General features: G+C 39.7%; 1 protein-coding gene across 8 annotated transcripts in view; it reads left to right on the top strand.

Annotated features, from left to right (window-relative positions):
* Nucleotides 1–25,152, top strand: part of Atp9b (ATPase phospholipid transporting 9B (putative)) — a 234,565-nt gene that overhangs the window by 35,834 nt on the left and 173,579 nt on the right. For 6 of the 8 annotated variants that reach the window (XM_074069605.1, XM_020163739.2, XM_020163736.2 and 3 more), the window contains one exon: nt 3,145–3,253. In XM_074069605.1, coding sequence (XP_073925706.1) covers nt 3,145–3,253 — 109 coding nt within the window. Of the gene's footprint in view, nt 1–3,143; nt 3,254–3,811; nt 3,873–10,754; nt 10,937–25,152 lie in introns of those variants that run through there. The other 2 variants (XM_074069610.1, XM_074069609.1) reach the window with 2 other exon arrangements.

The raw sequence follows: 25,152 nt of genomic DNA, 5'->3' as shown, positions 1-25,152 counted from the left end.
CAAATCCCAGGCCTACCAAAAAAAAAAAAAAAAGAAAGTAAAATGAGGGCCAGTGTGGTGGCCCATGCCTGTCATCCCAGCAGCTCAGGAGACTGAGATCAGGAGGATTGTGGTTGGAGACTAGCCCAGGTACAAAGTTAGTGAGTCCCCATCTCAATCAATAAGCCAGGCGAGTGCCTGGGAGGCCTTGGGTAGGAGGATCGAGGTGTGAGGCTACCCTTGGGCAAAAACATAAAACCCTACCTGAAAAATAACTAAAGCAAAAAAAGGACTGGGAGTGTGGCTGAAGTGGTAAAACTCCTGCCTAGCAAGTGAAAGGCCCTGAGTTCAAACTTCAGTACTCTCAAAAAAATAAAAAAGTAATATGATAACCCAGAATGAGAGAAAACACACAGTCATATTTGTAAGTTACGTGTCTAACAAGGTATTTATATCCATATTATGTAATTTAATTCTCTTACATCTCAACAAGTAAGAGAAAACTCAGTGGAAAAGGATGTGAATAGACACTTACCCAAAGAAAATACTGAGATGGCCTCTGCGAACTTAAGATGCTCCAGGTCATTAGGTAGTGCAAACCAAACTCACGGTCTGGAGTCACACTTAGCAGTGTAGTTGTCATCAAAAAGGCAGAGGCACAGGTGTTCCTGAGAGGGTTTCAGGTGAAGTCGGAACCCTGATTCTCAGCTGGTGAGATTAGAGTGTGGTAATTTTAAATATAGAGTTAATATGCCACCCAGAATAGGCAAATCTACAGATCAGGGAGTAGATAATTGCTGCCAAGGACAGGGTTGGGGTGGGTGTGGGTGAGCGAATGAGATGTACGTGACTGCTAATGAGCGAACTAATTTCTTCTAGTGATAAAAATACTCTTAAAACTATGATGTAGTGATGGTTGCATGGTTTTATAAACATACTAGAAAACAAATTGTGTTCTTGAAAGAAGTTGCTTTTATGACGTGAAATATATATATGTTAAGGGACCTAGGTGAGGGCCATAGTCTGCCCCTCAGTAGTGTGTTCTGGGGGACTAAGGCCTGTGATGGTTACATTACCACTTGCTTATAATTTCGTTTTCGGGAGTTGAAGAATGGCTTGGGTCTTTCTCACAGCAGAGCCTCCATTAACGCTGGAACTACACTGGCAAAGACCCAGTGAGACACATACTGTTTCAGAGATTGTGTTACCCTCCAGCTTCCTGGAGTTGGAGGGTAACGCAGCCTTGAGTGGGACACAGGGTGAGAGATCTTCCCAATCTTCGTGCTGGGCAGCATTGTACTTCTCTGAAAGGAGCATAACCAGTGGGCAGTGGTGGTAGGTCTCCCTTCCCTAGACAATGATTTTGATGGGAATGAGGCTGGGGAGGGGACTCTGGCTCAGTGGCGATGTAGGCGTAGCTGAGGAGAACTGGAGCCCAGCTCCTTTGCCACGTACAGAGTGGTCAGGCAGGAAAGGTGTGGAGCACAGCCAGCTGCTGGAGGAAAACTGTAGCATTACTTATGGATGATGTCAGTGGATGGGTGGAGAACTGACCACTTGTGGACCAGTGCCTGCGGAGGGATGGGATAAAGAGTGCATAAACATCAGAAGCTTCCAGGTGGCTCTGTCCAAAAAGCCACAGGGGTGCAGAAGTGGATGGGAAGGGAATGGTGAACAATGGCTAATACAGAGGGGCTGGCAAGTCTGTCTTGTTGGAGGGTAGTCTGAATTGAGTTGCAGTGAGAGATGAGATGAGGCAAAGAGTAATGGGTAGTGATAAGACTTCCATGTTGCAAAGTGTAGACTAAGGGAGGAGAGACCTTCGTGTTCTTAGAGATAGATAGTTTTTATGGCCAAGGGGCAGCTTAGTCAGGGTTGAAAGTGATGTGGAGCTGTTTATGATTAGGGAGAATGGGCATATGGATTTGTAGCCAAAGAGAGATGCAGAGGGCCAGAAAGGTTGTCAGCCTGATCATGAATAGAAAGAGGAGCTGCACCCTCAACACAAGGACTTTTAGTCCTTGGAGAGAAGTTGCTGAGTCAGTGACTGTAGGAGACAATTCCTCCATTGGTGTGCTGACAGCCATTTGATCATATAGAAAAGAAAAAAAGTAGAATTCAAGATTATTGGTTTTTCAATGGAAATCCATCTAGTATTCTGTTTTTACAGTGGATTGAAGCAAGGTCATCAGTCATAAGCCTATTGAAGATATTTGTTATTTAATCATGGGAACATTGACTTGTAGAATATCCTTGTTACATGTCAGGAGTTACATGTGCAGCCTTAAAAGAAATGGAGGTTACCATGTGTTAGTGAGGCAGCAGGTTTCCTCATAGGTCATCAGTTGGTAGGTGTCCATTTAGATGCTGGCATAGAACATGGTTGATCAGTGTGAGTACTATATCTGTGAATTGTTGTGTGTCCTTTTATTTAAATGCTTTGATCTATGAGAAAGATTGAAGTTGCAACAGTGAAGACTTTTATATCAGTCATTGTTAGTTTTGTATTAGAATGCCTAAGTGTTCTGAATATAATTCATCAGTTTACTGAAGAGTGCTTATTTTTTATAAATATTTTCCCAGGTTTGGTTTAAAGTAAATATGATAGGAAATTAACATTTTTTCTTGGATATTCTACGGGTTTGTAAATCTTTTTTTCTTGTCAGTACTGAGGTTTTAGCTAAGGGACTTGACCTTATTTAAGGTCTAGCACTTAGCCAAGCCTCCAACCCTTTTATATTCAGGTTATTTTTCATACAGGGTATCGCTATATGGTACCAGGCCACCCTCCCAACAGCAATTCTGGACCTACCTCCCATCTAGCTTGAATTACAGGTGGTCGCCATGACGCCTATTTATTTGTTGAGATGGGGATCTTACTAACTTTTTGCCCAGGCTGGATTTGAACTGTGATCCTCTTAATCTCTGCCTCTAGAGTAGTTGGGATTTATAGGTGTGAGCCACTGCACTCAGTCCTAAAGGGTGTAAATCTCTTACTGTGCATTATATCACTTTTGTAGTTTTTAATTCATTCTTTTTGTCTTGTTACCATTTATTTTCTATTTTAGATGTTAATGTAAATTGAAGGAAAAAGGGAAGCTAAACAATAGAGAGTTTCCCGTGCTTTTTCGTTCTGTTGTCTAATATAGTTTATTTTGTTTACAGGGATTTGTCCTGGCTGTTACTATCACACGGGAAGCAATTGATGAATTCCGTCGTTTTCAACGAGACAAGGAAGTGAATTCACAACTATATAGCAAGCTCACAGTAAGAGGTTAGGAGGACACTTGTAATCCTATCTAACATTTGCTTGGTGTAATCATTTTAGAGTTAACATGACAAAAGAAAACATCTAATTCTGTTCTTGAAAATAGCATTATGTGGTTGTATCCAGATCTAATTTTTTATATACCATGTTCAATTTTAGGGTAGAATTTTGTTCATTCTCTAGATGCTTACATGTATGTGTGTGTGTATATTTACATATTTATATATTCATATTATGTACACACAAACACATATACACAGACACATGTATATATCAAATTATATGTAACATTATTTTACCTATTCTGTTAACGGTACTTAGACACATGTGAAACCCAACTGGTATATACACATATTCTGTGAAGCCCAATATCACTTTATTGAAAATTGCCTGTATTTTGAACATATTCATAAAGGCTGATGTCTGTACCATGGTGTTAATCTATATTTGAGTATGAAGGCCTTTGAGCATCTGAAGTAAAATAAATGTCGCCATTCAACATGGTGGTAGGTGTGTAACAGCCATTCCTCATTCTTTCCCCTTCACTCCCCACCTAACCTCCAGGTAACCACTACTATGCTTTCTGTGCTATGGTTTTGCCTACTCTGGACATTTCACATTTCATGTAAGTGGAATCATACACTAAACAGTCTTTTGTCACTGGCTTCTTCCACTTGACAATTTTAGGTTAGTATGAATCAGCACTTTGTTTTTGCTGACAAGTAACATTATACTGTACCATACACCACATTTGTTTATCTGTTCATTAGTGGATGGACCTTTGTAACTATTGTGAATAATGCTGGTATGAACATTTGTGTGCAGCTTTTTCCTGAAGGCTATTTTCATGTCTCTTGGCTATATTCCTTGGGCTGACATTAGACACCAGCCCCATGTTTAGCACTTTGAGGAATGACCACCCTATGTTCATGATTGCTTGCATCAGTTTGCATTTCCAGTAACAGAGTATAGGATTTCAGTTTTGCCACATCCTCACCAGCATTCTTAATGCTTGCCTTTTGATTGGCAGTGGGTGTGAAGTTGTATTGGACACAGTATATCTTCTTTGTGTAGTCATCTGTCAGATCCTTCACTTTTCTTCCCTTTTTTTTCTTTTTGGTGGTACTGGGGTTTAAACTCAGGGTCTTGCACTTACCAGATAAATGCTGTCTCTAACACTTGACTGTACCCCCAGACCTTTTTCAGATAGGATTTCTCACTTTTGCCCTGACTGATCTCAGACCATGAAGCTCCTACCTCTACCTCCCATATATTAGGTGTGCACCACTAGGCCCAGCTTGCTTTATTTATTTATTTATTTATTTTCAAGAGGATCTGGCTCACTTTTTGCCCAGCTGGCCTTGAACCATGATCCTTCTGTCTTTGCTTCCTAGGTAGCTGGGATTGCAGGTGGGATTGCAGGTGTGATTGCAGGTGGGATTGCAGGTGGGATTGCAGGTGGGATTGCAGGTGGGATTGCAGGTGTGCTCAGCCCCCCTGAGCCAGATTTTAACTCAACTGTTTTTTCAGTTGCTAAGTTGTTAAAGTTCTTTAGATATTACGGATCAAGTCCCTTGTTAAATTTATGATTGCAGATACAGTTGGCCCTTGATGTCTGCAGGTGTGTGGTTGCAAGGAGACCACTATTGAGTAGAAACTGGAAATACTCAGGAAGCAGAGAATCAGCACTGTACTGCAGATGCTTGGTCCATTTTCCTAGTGATACTGTCCATCTTCCACTAAAGACATGCCACTTCCAACAAACCTCAGTTTTTTTACTTTGTCACCTAAATTAAGTACATTACATGCCTTCGTTTAGCTCTTAAATTTAGGTGTGTGGTTCATTTTCATGTACCGTTTTCTGTGAGATACATGTCCAAACTGTTTTGCATGAATTTTAAGTTGTCTAGTACCATTTGTTGAAAAGACTGTTCTTTCTCCAATGAACTGAAATTTATTAAAGAGCTGTGATGATTGGTGGAGAAAGGATGAGTCTTAGGAAAGAATGTAAACTTCAGTTTTGCAGAAAAGAACCCCCAAATGGCCAGGTAACTTAGTATAACTTCACAGTGGCTTCTTAGAGCATAGTATAGATCCTAGCTTGTGTAAAAAAACGTTTTCGCTGTGGCGTTTGGGCTGAACACAAATTTTGTTTCTGATATATTAATTTTGTACTTTTAACTGCACACTAAGTAGAAGAGTGGTGTCATTGAAAAGGCAGAGCTGGCAGCTCCACGTGTCTTCCTTCCCCACCCTACCCACTTCAACACACATACAGAAGATGCCCAGGCACACTTTGGCAGAACCATGACAGCACCCTACGATTGCTGAATCTGGGAAGGCAAAGCAAAAGGCATTGGAAACTTTTGGTTCTCTTTTTGTGATTGACCTTACTCCAGCCCCTCTCCAGGAAGTCTCCAAGATGGCAGTCCAGGTCCCAGCTTGAGAGCAGAACTTATTTAAATGGAATGGTATTTGACTCTCTAATCAATCTGTAGATGACTCGAAGGAGTAACCCAGGTTGCTGATCTTTTGCTCACCTAACTTGGAAGTCATTTAGGGCAGAAAAGTGGAAAGGCAGCAGGCACTTCTCAGGTATATGTCAGGCTAAAGAACAAACACAGTAGCCCTCCAAGGGGTAAGAGATTACAGTTGAGCCCTACACCAGAGTGTCAAATGCCATGCAGTAAAACTTGGGGAGAGAATGTTTTTGGGATGCTTGGACATTCAGAAGCCTCTGTGTATCCTGGGCAGTTCTGAGAACCATATGCAGGCTGAGAACTGGAAGAACAATAAGTAACGACCTGAGAGGTTCTTTGGTCTGTGGTAGATTTCTAAGGTCAGTGCAAGGAGAAAGTGAAGGCTCAGACAGAGTTGTAAAGGGCTTGAGCCACTTGCTAGTGAAGGAGAGTCCAACCACAGAGCCGATCTGCGAAGACTGGGAAAAGCTATGTTTGTTTCCTCTTCTCCCTCCTCACATTCAAAGAGACCTCTCAAACACTGGCTGAATACAAGCTAATGGAAGAGAGACTTCAGAGACCACACACAACAAAGAATGCACACTTTACAAAATCACTAAACACAGCTGTAGCATAGAGAAAGTGACAAAACCATACCAGAATGGGGAGAAATACCTGAAGCAGTTGATTTTCGGAGTTACTAGATTGCCCAGTTTTCCACTAGAAATTATGAAGCATGAAAAGAAACCTTCACAAAAGGAAGTAATAGAGATTATTTCTGATGAAGCCCAGATATTGTACGTACAGACAAGAAATTTAAATCAGCTTTCTTAAATATGGTCCTGGAAGTCCTGGGGAAATTGCTTAAAGATGCCAAGAAAGACGTAGGAACATGCAGAGAACACAGTAAAGGTACAGAAATTATGTAAAGCATGCAGATGAATGCTGGAGCTGAAAAGTGAGATAGATGACAAAAGAAACCCACTGAAAGGTTTCAGTGGCAGATTTGAGCAGGCTGAAGCATCAAATCAGTGACCTTGAGCCTAGACCAGTTGAAATGGTGCAGTTTGAGACGCAGAACAAGTGAAGAGCAGCTCTTCAGAGGTGGTGGAGCAACATGAAGTGCACCCACGTCCACATCATGGGAATCCTAGGAAAGCAGAGAGGAAGGCAGAGAATAAGCAAGGGGTAAGGGCCAGACACTTCCTAAACTTGGTAAAAGACACAAATCTGTGCACTCAGGAGGGTCAGCAGGCCCCAGAAGGATACACATGGGGAGATCCACACTAAGACATGTATTTAGGCTGGTGAAGCCGCAAGACAGGCATTTTGAATGCAGCAAGAAATAAGCAATTTATAATGGAGATAGGAACCAAACTGGGTGCATCATTTGCATGTATGGAAATGCCACAGTGAAACCCTGTGCAGCTGTTATATACTCATAAAAACGTTAAAAAAAAAAGGAAGGGTTAAAAAATGAAAGAAAGAAAAGAAGCAATTGGTCCTCTTATAAGGGGGTACTCACTAAGATCACAGAGACCATGGAGTGGGTACCATTTAAAAAATGATAAAAGCCAAAATCTCAAACCAAGGATCTCGTTGAGTGAAAACAGCTCTGATGTCCCATGGTGATGAATGAATAAACAAATGGATGGGGGATGTTATTCAGGCATGAAAGTATAAAAAATGTGATTTGTGGACAACATGAATGAACCTCAAAAACATGCCATAAGAAAGAAGTTAGACACAAAAAGTCACATGCTACATGATTTCTTTTATGGGAAAGCTGATGGAGATAGTTGCCATGGCCAGGGGGAAGAAGAGAACAGGGAGCAGCTGCATAAGGGAGTGGGATTTCCTTCTGTGGTGGGACTTCTGCTCACGGACTGTACAATATCGTGAATGTAACAAATGCTTGGAAGTGGCTCATTTTTGTTATGTGAGGTTCACCTAAAATGGTATAAAATCCTGAGGAAGACATTATGGTTATGTCTTTCACATTTCTGTGGTACTTGAACTCAAAATACTTTAAAAATAATTTCAAATGTGAATGGAAATTTACTTTAAAAAAGTTAGCCACCATTTTTTTTTAATGTCTATGGAAATTTTACATGTGGTGGTAACAGTGATAGAAAGAGTGTGTCTCCTCTTTCTTGTGTGTTGGATGGTTTTCATAATATAACCACCATCATCCAGGGTAGGTCAGTACTATCTCTGAGTTACAGAGAAGACACCTGAGGCTCCCAGTGAATGCCTTGCCTCAGTCACAGAGCCAGGTCTTGAACTTAGGTTATACTGATGTCCAACCCAGCATTTTGTCAACTGTGTACACCTTGCTGTGACGGTATTTTCATGAGTGAAATCTGAAGTGTAAAAAGGACATTTGTTTGGTCTTACTATAGAGCACCATGTAAAATTCATTCTCTTTATTTGCTGATTAGCTCCTGAATTTCTCATATTTAACAAATACTTGAATGGCATGGATGGTGACTTCCTTTTGTGCTTCACTGTGATTTGTTGTGTTATATTTGCAACATTTGAGCCTTTTATATTTGAAGATCTCAAGCACATTTTTTATGGAAGTAAACTGGAAAAATATTCTCTGTTATTTTAAATAACAGAGTGCTAATAACCTGAAGATGCATTGTGTAGAAACATGAAGCATTTTAAGTGGAATATCATCTCAGCCACCCTGGCATGATTTTGATTTGGCTGTTTCAGTTTCTTACATACTGCTTGTCCCATGTGGGGATTATCCATAGCAGTGTGTAACTGCACATCGTTTTTCCTTGCTTATGACTCCTTTTATTATTTGTCAAGATCTTGTCTGAGGCAGTGCTTGAACAGAGTCAAGGAGGGGAGATGAAGTAGAACTCCCCACCTGTTAGCGGATGCTGAACCTTCTGGTCAGGAGGAGTTGGAATTGTGTACCCATGGTTCTTTTCAATTCTTGATTGAGGTGTACAAAGTTGTATGTCTTGGTTGCAGTTGTCCTGTGGGCTAGATCACTATTCCACACATATTTACTAATTGCTTACTGTGTGTTAAGGACTGTGATGACTTCATAAAATTAAAACATCATTTAGTTCAGAACTTTGCTTTTAAAAGAGTTTATGCAATGTTCTAGGAAGGTAGGATAAATTCAGAGGTTTTTGTTGATTTATTTTTTGTTTTAATTAGCTACCAGATCTCAGCAGGACTAAGACATAGCACTATTATGGTGTTACTCCAGACCTAGACTTATAGCTAACCTGGTACTTTATGTTTAGAAGGGAAGTTGAGTTAATTCTGTGCTCTGGCTCCTTCCCACAGCTTGTGATGATTGTTTTCCAAAAGACTTAGCTGTTTCTTGGAATAGTTCTGCATTCCAACTATTCAAGCCCTAGTGAGTAAGTTTGTTTTTGACCTTATGTAAATTGCTGTGGGTGTGCACATGGCGCTTGTGTGAATGCATTTACATACTTACATGTTTTTCCTGTTCCAGTCTGCTTGCCAGAAGGAAACATCCATGTTGTGTACAGCAAGAGAGTCTTTACTCCTATGTATTTTAGTGTCTTCAGTTCATATTTATTAATGCCTTGATAAAAATCTTAATCATTTTTATATTAAAAATGTACATATTTCAATGGTATTTTGAGATCCTCTAGTGAAATGGATGCCATCTGTGAGTAATAATTATTCCTTGAAAATGCAAGTCATGAGATCTTTGTTTTTTTTTTTATTGTTTTATTATTCATATGTGCATACAAGGCTTGGGTCATTTCTCCCCCCCTGCCCTCACCCCCCTCCCTTACCACCCACTCCGCCACCTCCCTCTCCCCCCCCTCAATACCCAGCAGAAACTATTTTGCCCTTATCTCTAATTTTGTTGAAAAGAGAGTATAGGCAATAATAGGAAGGAACAAGTGTTCCTGGTTGAGATAAGGATAGCTATACAGGGAGTTGACTCACATTAATTTCCTGTGCGTGTGTGTTACCTTCTAGGTTAATTCTTTTTGATCTCACCTTTTCTCTAGTTCCTGGTCCCCTTTTCCTATTGGCCTCAGTTGCTTTTAAGGTATCTGCTTTAGTTTCTCTGCATTAAGGGCAACAAATGCTAGCTAGTTTTTTAGGTGTCTTACCTATCCTCACCCCTCCCTTGTGTGCTCTCGCTTTTGTCATGTGCTCAAAGTCCAATCCCCTTGTTGTGTTTACCCTTGATCTAATGTCCACATATGAGGGAGAACATACGATTTTTGGTCTTTTGGGCTAGGCTAACCTCACTCAGAATGATGTTCTCCAATTCCATCCATTTACCAGCAAATGATAACATTTCATTCTTCTTCATGGCTGCATAAAATTCCATTGTGTATGTCATGAGATCTTTGAATCCCTATTTAGCACCTGTTATAAACTGTCCCTGTGTTGTGTGCCCTTTTAGGGGAATCACAAAAGGGAATGGGTTTTGTGGGCTGATGTATTTTCTGCGTGGTAGAAAGGACTTCCTTTGTGGCAGTTGTGTTTAACTTACTTTTCTTCGGTTGTGTATCAGTTCTAAGCTGAGTTGTCCCATGAGACATTCCTGAGGAGCTTGAAGCCCTCAGTCACTTGCTGAAGTCCAGTACTCAGACAAGCAGTGGCTTTGCTTACTGTGCAGTAGCATCTCTCATTTGTGTACTTTCATGACAGTTTAGATGAACTGGAACAATGCATATTTTATATCACATAGTACTACAGATAACCCTCTTCTCTTTAGTTTCTGTGGTTGTAGTTCCCCATGGTCAACTGTGTCCAAAAATACTTACTAGAAAATTCCAGAAACAAATAATTCATAAGCTTTAACTTATGTGTATATCCCACTACCTTTTTTCCTTTGGCACCTGGCAGTATTCTAGTGGTTATCTTTGCTTTGTGAGGGGCGGGGTACACCGTATGGGCACATGGTAGGCAGTCTATAAATTGAATGATTAAGTAAATGACGAATATGTAGGTTAGACATGAAAGTTTAGGCACCACCATGCCTGACTTGACTTCTTTTTTGTTTGTTTGTTTTTTGTTTGTTGAAATAGGTGCTCACTATACAGTCCAGGCTGGCCCGAAACTCATGGTCCTCCTTCCTCCACCTCTGGCATGCCAGGGTTGCAGGCATGGCCATCACACCCAGCACAGCCTGACCTCTCTGTCAGATATCTGGTTGCCAGTCAGGTGCACCCGTCTGCATTTCCAGTGTCTGCTAACATCCTTGCCCATGGTACCAATTAAAATTTTTTCAAACTGCCAGTTGTTGAAAAATGCTATCTCATTCAGTTTTTTCCTGTTACTCTAAAAAATTACATTGTTCATTGACCATCTTTTATAAATTGTTTTCCCACCTTTCATTTGTCCACTTTTACCTGAAAATTTCTCTACTAAAATGAACTTGAATGTATGGCAACTATTTTTATGTTGTTTGATTTGATTTTTAGATAGGGTCTCACTATGTAACTCAGTGCTGTATAGCAGGTGTGTACCACCATGCCTACATTGCCCCCCTTTTTTTGTGGTACTGGGTGTTGTACTCAGGGCATTGTGCACTTGCTAGGCAGGTGCCCTACCACTTGAGCTACTCTGTAGTCGGCTTGGCTTTTTAAAGTCAGTTTTATTGGATGTAGAGAAATGTGTAATTTTTGTTATTCAAATCTTGTAATCTTTTCCTTTGCAATGTGCACTTTAACCCTAGAATGTCTGTTTACTGTCAGTGTGCACGAGACTCAATGTTCCTGAGTCTCGCTCCATCTGCCATTTTACACTTCAGGCATGTGCTGTATGGAGACGCCACCTTTTCTATTTCCCAGCCCAAGTCCTCTCTCTGGTGCTTCAGAACTTGCTCCATTTAACCTGGTGATTACTCTTTCCCCAGGCCTTTTATTGTTGTTTAGGGTTTTTCTGAGACAAGGTCTCAAAGATTAAATAAGTGAGGAATGGCTAGATCAGATGTGAAAGTTTAGACCTGACAGTTCTTTTCTTGTTATTTTATTTTTTTGGATCTGTTTTTTATTTTTTGAGACAGTCTCTCTATGTGGCCCATAGAGAGGCTTTGAACAACATCCTCCTACCTCAGCCTTCTGGGTGCTGGGATCATAGACAACTGCCACCATGCCTGGGCTTTGTCCCAGGCTTTTGAGCAGTGTCAAGACTTGCTGTGCTCTCCCTCCTCTGCTTGGCCACACACGCCTGTGTAGGTCCACTGCTCTTGGTGTCTTGGAAACCTACCCCTTCCTGCCTCCTCTACTAGTGTTTTGTTTTTTTCTCCTAGTTTTTCTTGTTTTCTCTGAGAAACATGAAATGGGAGGCACTTTGTAAGATTATTGGGAAGTTTCTTTCTGATCATGCGTTAGGCCACTTATATCAAAACCTTGCCGTCTCCCTCTGTTGATATCTTTGTTTTCTCTAAGGGCTGATTCACCTCCATACCTGGAGTCTTTAAGAGGGAACCACTGTGCTGGGTATGGTGGTGCATACCTGTAATCCCAGCTACTCAGGAGGCTTGAGTAGGAGGATCATTGTGTGAGGCTGGCCTGGTCAAAAGACCCTATCTGAAGAACACATTAAAAGCAAAAAGACTAGAGATGTGACTCAAGTGACAGCACTTTCCTAGGAAGCCTGAGACCCTAAATTCAATCCCTAGTACCACCAAGGAAAAACAGGAGGAAGTCACTGTCAAGCAGGTTATGAGATATCAGGGGATATAAGGACTGGGGACTGTGTTGACCTATGCCCATCTCACTGAGCACCCACACAGATAGATAGGCTTGTAAACACGAGTGTGCCATGAGAGAGAGAGAGTGTCAGCAGCTGTCTAGTAGGAGTTGCTCATGCTGAGGGCACCCATGGCGAAACCCCAGTAGATCTTTCCGCAGGCTGTCTCACAGAAAGCAGAGATTAGAAGCTTCCTTTATGTGATGTAAACAGGGCTCAGCCTTCTCTCCAGAGCTGTATTTGCCAGAGTTTGAAAGCCAGCGTTACTTCACTATTATCTAGTGAATGAAGTGAGTTGTGTTAATTGTCAGTTCAGTGCTTGGTTCTGCACACTGCTTTACGGGAGGTGTGAACATTCATGGGCTCTGAAGTCTGGGTGCATCTCCTTCTTTTCAGCGGCAGAAATAAATACATAGTATTTTTTGGCCATTATCTAGGTGGTAAAGGTGCTTCAGTTAGCAGTTTTAGAGAGGAAGTAATTGGCTAATACAATTTACCCAGTGAATATGATTTTGTCTTTAAATGTTTCTTATTGTGATGTCACATTTTACTATTTCAGTATTCTCTCTAAAGCTGCCTAATGCATTTTTCATTGACAGAATTAGAAAAAGAACTGGTTGTGTTTGAGGATCTTAAATTATTTTGGTTACTGCTAAAGGATATTTCAAAAAGTATTTTGATTGTTGCTAATCAACAAGTCAAAATTTGGCTTTTCCTGTAAGATGTTGTATACTCTCCCTCAGACCTCAGTACTTCTTCACTTCCTAGGTTGTGGTTTATATAATTCACTTCACTTTTTTGTACTTTATTTGAGTCTGCGTTATATATTGTCATTGCCTTACGTCAGGGGCTTTGTCAATTTTGTCCCTTTTGTATCACCAGAAGGGGCCACCATCTCCCTACATGTCCTCATCTTCACCAGCTACAGTTAGGAAATGTCCTGGACTCTGATGGAATCCAGTCCAAGTGCAGAGAATATCTTTTCATGTATTTGTGTCTTTAGCTGTTCTCATCTTTATAGTTTTAGTGTTGGTTAATTTTATTGCTAGGTTTTTAAATCTTGTAGCTATTGTAAAAGGGATTTTTTTCTTTTTTGGATAGTTTGTTATTAATGTACAGAAACACCACTGATTTTCGTGTATTGATTTTTGCATCGTGCAAATTTACCGAATTTGTTTTTTAGTTCTGAGTCTTTACTGGAGTCTTTAGGATTTTCTGGTTATAAAATCACATCATCTGCAAAAGAGGTACAATATAACTTCTTTCTTCCCCTCCTTTTGTTTATTTCTTTTGCTTAATTGCATTTCGGGATGTCCAGGTTGAACAGCAGTGGTGAGAGTAGGCTTCCTTTTCCTTGTCTTGTTCCAGGTCTTAGAGAAAGGCCTTCAACTCAACCCCAGCCTGTGTGACATTAGCTGTGGGCTTGTCACACATTTTGCTTCTTACGTTAGGTGTGTTCCTTCTATACCTAAATTGTTGACTTTTTTTTTTTAATCAGGCAAACATGTTTAAATTGCAAAAGTTTTTTTCCCTGCATCTATTGAAATGACCATACGATTTGTCTTTCATTTTGTATGGTGCATCGTGTCTTTTGATCTGTATGTGTTAAATTGCATCCTTGGGGTGGATGCTGCTTGATCCTGGTGAGTGAACTTCTTCATTTGCTGTTGGATTTGGTTTGCTAATATTTTAATATTTTGGTTTATCAGGGATATTGATGTACAGCTTTTTTTCTTGTATCCATGTCTAGTTTTGGTATCAGAGGAATGCTGGCCTTGTGAAATGAGTTTGGAAATGTTTCCTTTGAAGTTTTTGGAATATTTTGAGTAGAATTGGTATTAGTTCTTGAAATACTTAATAGAATTCATCAGTGAAGCCACCTGGTCCTGGACTTTACTTTGATGTGGGATTTTTCATTACTAATTGTTACTCATTTTTGGTCTGTTCAGTTTTTCTCTCTTTTTTTTTGGTGGCACTGGGGTTTGAACTCGGCCTAACACATGCTGGCAGGTGCTCTTACCGCTTGAGTCATTCCACCGGCCCAGATTTTCTCTCTTTTTTTTTTAATCACTCATTCTTGATAGGCTTGCTGGGGGTTTGTCATACACAGCCTTTACTATGTTGAGGTATATTCCTTCTATACCTAATTTGTTGAGTGTTTTTGTTTTTTATCATAAAGGATGTTTAATTTTTATCTAATGCTTTTCTGCAGGTATTGAAATGGTTATTGAAGTGTGTGTCCAGAAGTTTATCAATTTCTTACAGTTTTTCTGATTTGTTACTATTTAATTGTTCATAACAGTCCTTTATGGACCTTTGTGTTTCTGTGGTATCAATAGGAAATGCACACATTTGGTCTAAGTGGCCATCAGTGGACAGATGAATAGAGAACTGTGGCATATATACATGATTGCATACTATTTAGGCATAAAAAGGATGAAATCCTGTCATTTGTGGCAGCACGGATGAATCTGGAGGACATTGTGCTAATTGAAATAAGTCAGGCAGAGGAAGGCAAAAATGCACATTTCAGCTATTCCTGGAATTGAACACGCTGATCTCATAAAGGGAGAGGCTCGGAGGGTAGTGGCTGGAAGAGGATAGGGGGAGTACAGTTACAAATAGATTAGATGAATAAGTTCTGGGGTTCGGATGCACAGTAGGGTGACTGGCTAAGAACTTTATATTGGGTTTTCCAAAATAGCTACAGGAGAGGATTTTAATGATAAATGTGTGAGATGGAGGTTATGCTAAATATGCTGGACATCTCTGTTATCCTTGCCTTCTGCATTGTGCCTCCAGATTTCTCCTGGTCCTGTCTGTTTCCAGGCTTCCCAGTGGCAGTTCCTCTGCTTGCACTGGACTGTGGCTCTTTCTGAGCCTGTGTCCTCCACAACTCTTCAGTGCTTACGGTTTGGCTTCTGTTGACTTGGCGCAGTTAGGCCCCTTCTGGTCTTTACAACAGCTTATTCCCTCACACCTGGACCCCAGCAGTTTTCCAGCTTCCAGTTCACTGTCGTACACCTTTTCACCAGTCTTTGCTCTTTTGATTTTCCATTTGATGGAGTCTCATTTATCCATTTTGTTTTGTGACTATGCTTTTGGTGTCCTAAAAACTTTGTACATGACTCACTTTCACAAAGATTTTTCTGCTGTTCTCTATGCTTTCTTCAAGACTTTTAGACTTGTGATTTCTGATACCTTTTGGAATAAATTTCCTATGTAGTGTAAAGTATGCATGCAAGTTTTTTTCTTGCATGTGGACATCCATTTGGTCCTAGCTCTGTATTCTGAGGGAGTAGCACTTCTCTTACAGCACTGCCTGTATCTTTTTTCAAGTGTGGGCTTGGCTCCACTCCACTGTCTGTCTGTCTGCTTATCTAATACCCTGCTCTTTTGACTACATTTGCTCCATAATAATTCTTGATCCAGGGAATATTAGCCCTCCACATTTGTTCATCATTTTCAGTGTCATGTTGGCCAGTTTAGGGGTATTTCCCTATAAATTCTGGAATCAGCTTGTCAGTTTCCACTGTACAATGCCTCTGGACTTCTGATTGGGATGGTATTGCTCAACGTGGGGGAGAATTAATATTTCAATAATGTTGAGTCTTTTGACTCATGAGTAAGATACCTCTCTTCCTTGGTTATGGGCTCTTGCTTCTTTGCATGCCTAGTTATTTATTTACTTTTTTTTTTTACAAGGTATCAGATGTGAATTTTACCTGTTTGGGTGGTCGATACTTTTATATTGCTGTACATACTTTTGACCTTGTTTTGGGACACTGGTAAGTTACTTGGGTAGTTTTACCCTTTTGGATCTGACTGTTCTGGATCATTCAGTGGATCTAGACTGTGCTCAGTCTAGAGCTAATTATTTTCCAGTATGAGACCAGGCTTGGCTCAGTGACTCTGCTGGTCACTGGATTGTGAGTTTTTCTACTCTGACTGTAGAGGGGCAGTTTGTGACCACTGACATTCTCCCTAATCTTCTCCCATGGCTCTTCTTTGGACACTTGCTGCTTTCCATCATCCAGGCGTGTTCTTTTTTTAGGACCTCTGAACTGGCTTTTCTCTTGGCCTAGGTCCTCTTCTCATGGCTCTACTTCTTCCTCCATGTCTCACTTGACTGCCACCTTTTCTGTGTGTGCTTTCCTAACCCTGTTCCCATGTCACTTGTCTGTCAGCATCCTGGATCCCTGCTTTCTGCACTAATCTTTTTTTCCCCATAACACTTACCACCTTCCACCTTGCCATGCGATCTTTTAAATTTGTGGTGCTTGGGACATGTATAACAAAGGTGCCCAGGTCAGGGATGGTACAGAGCAAGTGCCCAGAGCTGTCTTCAGATCTCATTTGGATGTACTGTACTTCTTTCTTTGCTTCTTTTGTTTTTTCAGATTTTAGCAAGAATTTATTTTATCTAATATAAATATGAAGTAGGGAGAAATGGAAAAAAGGGAGAAACATTTCCTGCTTCCCACACAGGAAGTGGGAATAAAGACTTCTGCACTTCTTTCTTTGAAAATGTTCTCAGTGCTTTGATATATTTTAGGGTTTATTAAATTTTGATTAGCTTCTCTGGGGTATTTTACTACCTGGAGTAGTAGTACTGGCTACGATAAGACAAATTGTTACTTTTTGTTAAAGTGGACTTTAAACCAGCTTTATTTTTCTAATAGTTAAGTAAGCAATTTTAGAATTAATTACCTAAAAGAGTGACAGTAACCTTAACAGTAAATTTGTCCCATTCATTTATTTAATGGAAAAGTGAGCTGGTTTTATGAAATTACTTTTAGGAAAGACTATATGAAATGTGGGTGTAGTGGCTTAGAATGTAAAATAATTTGCTTGGTGATGCAGTAGCATGGGAGGGTGTGGTTTGGTTTGCTTTTCAGAGTGCTTTTGCCACAGAACAAGAGGAAGCAGGTCCCTCTCTTTAGCCATTCTTCAAGTGTGTCATGTTCCTACATTGGGCCTTACTGTCTGTTGTTCACTTTTTCAAACCCTTCAAACTAGAGAAATACATGGTGCCCTGACAGTGAGTTTCTACATGGTGTCTCAGAATTAAAAATCTTAAGAAATCTTAATTTTATTTTGATTAGCATATTTGATTTAAATATAAGGTAGTTAACTGACCTTTTCAACTAAGATTGTTTATGCAAAAGAAAAATATACTTTATTTCACTTTAATATATGAATTTTAAGCTTCGTGGACTAATACCTATGAAAATATTAGCACCTTCCTGAGAACACTCTGGTGGTTGTTCTTTTTTGTTGTTGTTGTAAATTTATTCATATGTGCACACATTGTTTGGGCCATTTCTACCCTCTGACCCCGCCCTTCCCTCTCCCCCTCAACCCCTCCTTGCTTCCAGGCAGAAACTGTTCTGCCCTTTTCTCCAATTTTGTTGAACAGAAGACATAAGCAATAATAAGAAAGACAAAGCGTTTTTGCTAGTTGAGGTAAGGATAGCTATACAGAGAGATTCCTAGCATTGCTTCCATGCACAAGTGTGTTACAACTCGAATTAATTCATCTCTACCTGACCTTTTCACTAGTTCCCAGTCACCTTCCCATATTGACCTCTGTCGCTTTAAGATTTCTGTATTAGCTCCTCTGCAGTGGGGGCATCAAACACTTTCAAGTTTTGGGTTTCCTACCTATCTCCATACCTCCCGTATGTGCTCTCCCCTTACCATGTGACCCAAGTCCAACCACATTGCTGCATTTGCCCTTGATCTAAATTAAAGTCTGCATATGAGGGAGAACATACGATTTTTGGTCTTCTGAGCCTGGCTAACCTTGCTCAGAATGATGTTCTCCAGTTCCATCCATTTACTTGAGAATGATAAGATTTCATTCTTCTTCATGGCTGAGTAAAACTCCATTCTGTATAAGTACCACATTTTCTTAATCCATTCGTCAGTAGTGGGGCATCTTGCCTGTTCCCATAACTTGGCTAAAACATGGGTGTGCAGGTGCCTCTAGAGTAAACTGAGTCACATTCCTTTGGGTATATCCCCAGGAGTGGGATTGCTGGTTCATATGGCAGATCTATGTTTAGATTTTTAAGAAGCCTCCATATTTTTTTTCAGAGTGGTTGCACTAGCTTGCATTCCCACCAGCAGTGTACAAGGGTTCCTTTTTCCCCACATTCTCACCAACACCTGTTGTTGGTGGTGTTTTTTTTATGATAGCTATTCTAGCTGGTGACGTGGAATCTTAGTGTATTTTTGATTTGCATTTCCTTAATGGCTAGAGATGGTGAGCATTTTTTCATGTGTTTTTTGGCCATTTGAATTTCTTCTTTTGAGAAAGCTCTGTTTAGTTCAATTGCCCATTTCTTTATTGGTTCATTGATTTTGGGAGAGTTTAGTTTCTTAAGTTCCCTGTATATTCTGGTTATCAGTCCCTTGTCTGATGTATAGCTAGCAAATATTTTCTCCCACTCTGTGGGTGGTCTCTTCAGTTTAGAAACCATTTCTTTTGTTGTGCAGAAGCTTTTTAATTTGCCCATACTTTTTCTTCCTTGCTGAGCTGCCGGGGTCCTACTGAGGAAGTCCTTGCCTATACCTATTACTTCCAGAGTATTCGCTGCTCTTTCCTGTACTAACTTCGGAGTTTTGGGTCTGATATTAAGGTCCTTGATCCATTTTGAGTTGATACTAGTATAAGGTGATAAACATGGATCTGATTTCAGTTTTTTGCAGACAGATAACCACTTTTCCCAGCAATATTTGTCAAAGAGGCTGTTTTTTCTCCATCGTATGTTTTTGGCGCCTTTGTCAAAAATAAGTTGGGTATAATTGTGTGGATTCATATCCGGGTCCTCTGTTCTGTTCCAGTGGTCTTCATGTCGTTTTTGTGCCAGTACCATGCTGTTTTTATTGCTATTGCTTTGTAATATAGCCTAAAGTCAGGTATTGTGATACCTCCAGCATTGCTCTTTTTGCTGAATATTGCCTTGGCTATTCACCATCTCTTTTGTTTCCAAATGAACTTTAGGGTAGATTTTTTCAATCTCTGTGATGAATGTCATTGGGATTTTGATGGGAATTGCATTGAACATGTAGATTGCTTTTGGTACTACAGCCATTTTTACTATGTTGATTCTACCAATCCTTGAGCACAAGAGATCTTTCCACCTTCTGTAGTCTTCCTTGATGTCTTTCTTCAGGGGTTTGTAGTTTTCCTTGTAGAGGTAATTCACATCCTTTGTTAAGTTTACTCCTAGGTATTTGCTTTTCTTCGAGGCTATTGTAAATGGAATTGTTTCTATATATTCTTTCTCAATTTGTTTGTTTTTCTATACAGAAAAGCTAATGATTTTTGTAAGTTGATTTTGTATCCTGCCACCTTGCCGTATCTGTTTATGGTGTCTAGGAGTTTTTGGGTAGAGTTTTTTGGGTGTGTAAGATACAGGATCATGCTGTCTACAAATAGAGATGCTTTGACTACTTCTTTACCTATTTGTATTCCTTTTATTTCTTCTTCTTGCCTAATTGCTCTGGCTAGGAATTCCAGGACTATGTTGAATAGGAGTGGGGATAGTGGGCACCCTTGTCTCATTCCTGATTTTAGGGGAAATGGTTTCAGTTTTTCTCCATTAAGTATGATGTTGGCTATAGGTTTGTCATACATAGCCTTTACAATGTTGAGGTACATTACTTCTATTCCTAGTTTTCTTAGAGCTTTTATCATGAAGTGATGTTGGATCTTATCGAAGGCTTTTTCTACATCTATTGAGATGATCAAGTAGTTTTTGTCTTTGCTTCTATTAACGTACTGTATTACATTTATTGATTTTCGTATGTTGAACCACCCCTGCATCCCTGGGATGAAGCCTGCTTGGTCGTGGTGAATAATCTTTTTGATGTGTTGCTGAATTTGGTTTGCCATTATTTTGTTGAGGATTTTTGCATCGATGTTCATTAAGGAGATTGGCCTATAGTTCTCCTTTTTGGAGGTGTCTTTGCCTGGTTTTGGGATAAGTGTAATACTGGCTTCATAAAATGTGTTTGGCAGTTTTCCTTCCCTTTCTATTTCGTGGAACAGTTTAAGGAGGGTTGGTATCAGTTCTTCTTTAAAGGTCTGATAGAATTCAGCAGAGAATCCATCAGGTCCTGGACTTTTCTTTTTGGGGAGACTCTTGATTGCTGCTTCAATTTCATTTTGTGTTATAGATCTATTCAGGTGATTAATATCCTCTTGGTTCAATTTTGGATGGTCATAAGTATGTAGAAATCTGTCCATTTCTTCAAGATTTTCAAATTTATTAGAATATAGGTTCTCAAAGTAGTCTCTGATGATATCTTGGACTTTCATGGTGTTTGTTGTTATCTCCCCTTTTGTATTTCTGATTTTACTGATTTGGGTTTTTTCTCTCCTCATTTTAGTCAGGTTTGCCAGAGGTCTGTCAATCTTGTTTATCTTTTCAAAGAACCAGCTTTTTGTTTCATTGATTCTTTGTTTTTTTTTGTTTGTTTGTTTGTTTGTTTATATTTCATTCATTTCGGTCCTTATTTTTATTATTTCTCTCCTTCTGCTTGTTTTGCGATTTGCTTATTTTTGTTTTTCTAGCAGTTTGAGATGTAGCATTAAGTCATTGGTTTGAGATCTTTCTGTCCTTTTAATATATGCACTCATGGCTATAAACGTTCCTCTTAGGACTGACTGCCTTTGCTGTCTCCCATAGGTTCTGGTAGGTCATGTTTTCATTTTCATTAGCTTCCAGGAACATTTTAATGTCCCCTTTTATTTCACCAATGACCCATTGATCATTGAGCAATGTGTTGTTCAGCTTCCAATTGTTTGCATGTTTTCTACTGTTGTTTTTGTTGTTGAGTTCTAGTTTTAATGCATTGTGATCTGATAGAATGCATGGGATTTTTTCTGCTTTCTTATATTTGCTGAGGCTTGCTTTGTGCCCTAAGATATGATCAATTTTGGAGAAGGTTCCATGGGCTGCTGAGAAGAATGTATATTGTGCAGAAGTTGGATGAAATATTCTGTAGACATCAGCTAGGTCCATTTGATCTATGGTGTGATTTAGTTCTAGAATTTCTGTATTGATTTTTTGTTTGGATGACCTATCTATTGGTGATAGGCGGGCATTCAAATCTCCCACTACCACTGTGTTGAAGTCTATATTTGCTTTTACGTCCTTCAGAGTATGTTTGATGAAATTGGGTACACTGACATTTGGTGCATATAGGTTGATAATTGTTATTTCCTTTCGGTGTATTTCACTTTTTATTAGTATAGAGTGTCCTTCTTTATCTCATTTGATCAATGTAAGTTTGAAGTCTACTTTGTCCAAGATAAGTATTGCTACTCCTTCCTGTTTTCAGGGGCCATTGGCTTGCTAAATCTTCTTCCAGCCTTTCACCCTAAGCCAGTGCTTGTTTCTGTCAATGAGATGGGTCTTCTGTAAACAACAGATTGTTGGATATTACTTTTTAATCCAGTTTGCCAAACTGTGTCTTTTGATGCGGGAGTTAAGATTGTTAACATTCAGTGTTAGTATTGATAGGTATGTGGTGATTCCTGTCATTTAGTTGTTTTTGTTATTTAAGGGTTTGGTTGTGTGCAGCTAAATTAGTGTTACTCTCTGATTCCTTGTGTTTTCTTCTCCTGTGGTTTGGTACTGCCTGTCCTCTCATGGTTTTGTTTGCTTTCATTTTCTGTGTGCACAGTTCCTTGAAGAATCTTTTGTAATGGTGGCTTGGTGGTCATACATTGTTTTAGTTTCTGCTTATCATGGAAGACATTGCTTCATCTATTTTGAATGATAGTTTTGCTGGGTAAAGTATCATAGGGTTGAAGTTATTTTCATTCAGTGCCTGAAATACCCCACTCTATGCCCTTCTTGCTTTTAAGGTTTCCATTGAGAAATCTGCTGTGATTTTGATGGGTTTACCTTTGTATGTTGTTTTTTCTCTCTTACAGCCTTCAGTACAATTTCCCTATTCTCTGTGCTTGTTGTTTTAATAATATGTGGTAGGGTAGTTTTATTTTGGTCAGGTCCATTTGGTGTCCTGGAGGCTTCCTGTATCTGAATGGGTATAGCTTTCTCTAGATTTGGGAAATTTTCTGTTATTATTTTGTTGACTATATTACAAATCCCTTTTGCTTGCACCTGTTCTCCTTCTGCAATGCCCATGATTCTCAGGTTTGTCTTTTGATGGAGTTAGTGAGTTCTTGCATATTCCTTTCACAGGTCTTGTGTTGTTTGACTAGTAGCACTTCAATTTTCCCTGTAATTTCCATTTCATCTTGAAGTTCTGAGATTCTGTCTTTCACTTGTTCTAGTCTGCTGGAGTGGCCTTCCATTGTGTTTTGTATTTCTGTTTCATTCTTTTTTTCTGAGTTTTTCCATATCATGGGTCACTTTCTCTTTAATATTTTCAATTTTCATCTTTAAGTCATTTATCTCTTTATAGTGTTCTCTGTTTCACTTTGATTTTTATTTAGGGCTCCCATGAGTTCATTTATTTGTTTCTTTGTCTTCTCATATTCTTTATTTTTGGTGTCTTTGAATTTCTTGAGTGCCGCTTCTGTGTTTTGGTTGACCATGTGTAGTAACATCTCCATGAAATTCTCAGTGATCACTTGCAGGATTTCTTCTTTCAGGGTGTTCTTGTGGGCCTCTTTGAGTTCCTTGGCATAGTTTATCTTGGTTTTGTTGGAGTCTGGAACTGGGTATCTGTTTTCTTCATTTCCCTCTGAATCCTGTATTAAATAATATTTGTGGGGAGAATGGTTTCCCTTCTTTTTTCATCTTCCCATTGGTCCACTTGGTACTGTGTTGTAACTATGTTCTTGATAGGCTATTGGTGGTTTAAGTCACCTGTTTTCTTTCCCTTGGTTTAATTTTGTTGTGTGTGTGTTGTGTTTTAGGTTAGTGTATGTATGCTATTTCATCCCTGGTCTGTGTGTAATTTAGTATTAGCTAACTCACAACAGCAAAACTAACAAAGCAAATTAAAACAAAAACAATCAAAAAAGAAAACCAAAGAAATCAAGAGGAGAGATGGACAAACACACACAGACAAACAAACAGACACACAAAAAAATTCCAAGTTCAGGATGCATAGAATTTCAGTCTTAGTAGTTATTCCTTCAGTATCCAGTCCTAGGGTTGGTATTTAAGCAGAGTCTCTGTCTTAGTCTCGCCAGATGGTTGTGGAGTCTTGGCAGTTTTTTTCCCTGTCTTTCAGAGGCAGCTGCTTAGTCAGCTCCTCCCTAGCAGTTTGAGTTTGTATATTGTTCTCAGATTAGGAGAACAGCTCTGTAGTCCACCAGCCCATCAGAAAATACTCTGATGGTTGTTCTTAATTCTTGAAACAATCAATTTTATTGAGGCATGCTATATATCATAAAATTTGCCCATTTTTTTAAGTGTACAATTCAATGATTCCTTTTTTTTTGGTAGCGCTGGGCTTTGAACTCAGGGTCTTGTGCTTGCTAGGCAGGTGCTTTACACTTGAGCCACTCCACCAACATTTTTTTTGAGATGTGGTCTCAGTTTCATTTTGTTTAGGCTGACTTTGAGCTATAATCCTTCTGATCTCCTGATGTCTGTCTTCTGGGTAGTTAAGATTGTAGATGTGAGCCACTGGTGCTTTGCTCAATGATTTCTTTTAAAGTGAAATTATAGTTGTTCAGCCACCAGCACAGTTGAATTTGAGATCCTTTGTGCCCCATGTGGTGAATTCTTATCCACTCTTTCCTCCTTTTCTCTCTGTCCCAAGCAACTGCCACCCTACTTTTTGTCTCTGTAGATAGAGGGTCGTTTTCTGGTCTTTTGTGTCTGATTTCTTTTCTGTAGCATGTCTTTGATTCTGAAGTTCATCCATATTGGGGCTCGTGTTCTCAGGTGGTCTGGGTTTTTGGCTGAGCAGCATCCCAGAACACAGTTGGTTTATTCACAATCACTTCGTCAGCATTTGGCTCTTAGAGTTTAATAGTTTTTCTGAAGTACTGGGGTTTAAACTTAGGGCCTTGTATTTGGTGGGTGGGTTATCTACCTCTTGAGCCACATGTCCAGCCCTGTTTTGCTTTAATTATTTTTCATGTTGGGGGCTTGTGTTTTTTGCTGGGGGCCAGCCTGGACTGTAATCCTCCTATTTATGCCTCCCATATAGCTGGGATGACAGACATGAACCACCATGCCTAGCTTATTGATTGAGATGGGTTCTTGCTAACTTTTTGGCTGGGCTGGCCTCAAAGCACGATCCTCCTGATCTCCACTTTCTGAGTAGCTAGGGATAAGGGCCTGAGCCAGCGGCCAAGTGGCTGTTGGAGTTTCGTAATGTGCAAGTGAGGTTGAGTGCCCTCTCTCCTTTTATCTCCTGTTCAACATGAAGAATAATGCAGAGCTGTTTGGTATGTCATTGTTAGTGCTTTTAAGTACTTTGAGATTATTTGAAATGCTGTCACATTTCCAAAGACAGCATATCAGCAGATAATGTGGGAATTTAAGCTGTATAGTGATTGCTGAAGTTGGTAAATAAAGAGGAAGTATCATCCACACATGTAACTCCTACTCCAAAAAGGGACAGAGTATTTCTGCTGTTCCTGAGGTTACTGCTTTGCCCCTTCCCATTCTGTCTTCCTGCCAGAAGCAGCCATTGTTTCCATGTTCATGGCTTGATTTTATCATTTCTAGGACTTGATGTAAGTGGCATCACATTGTGTGATCTGTTGTGTTTGCTTTTACTCAG

Source organism: Castor canadensis, chromosome 4, assembly GCF_047511655.1.
Source record: "Castor canadensis chromosome 4, mCasCan1.hap1v2, whole genome shotgun sequence".
Taxonomy (NCBI): Eukaryota; Metazoa; Chordata; class Mammalia; order Rodentia; family Castoridae; genus Castor; species Castor canadensis.
Note: the sequence above shows the minus strand (reverse complement) of the source record. Positions and strands in the feature narration are given on the sequence as shown.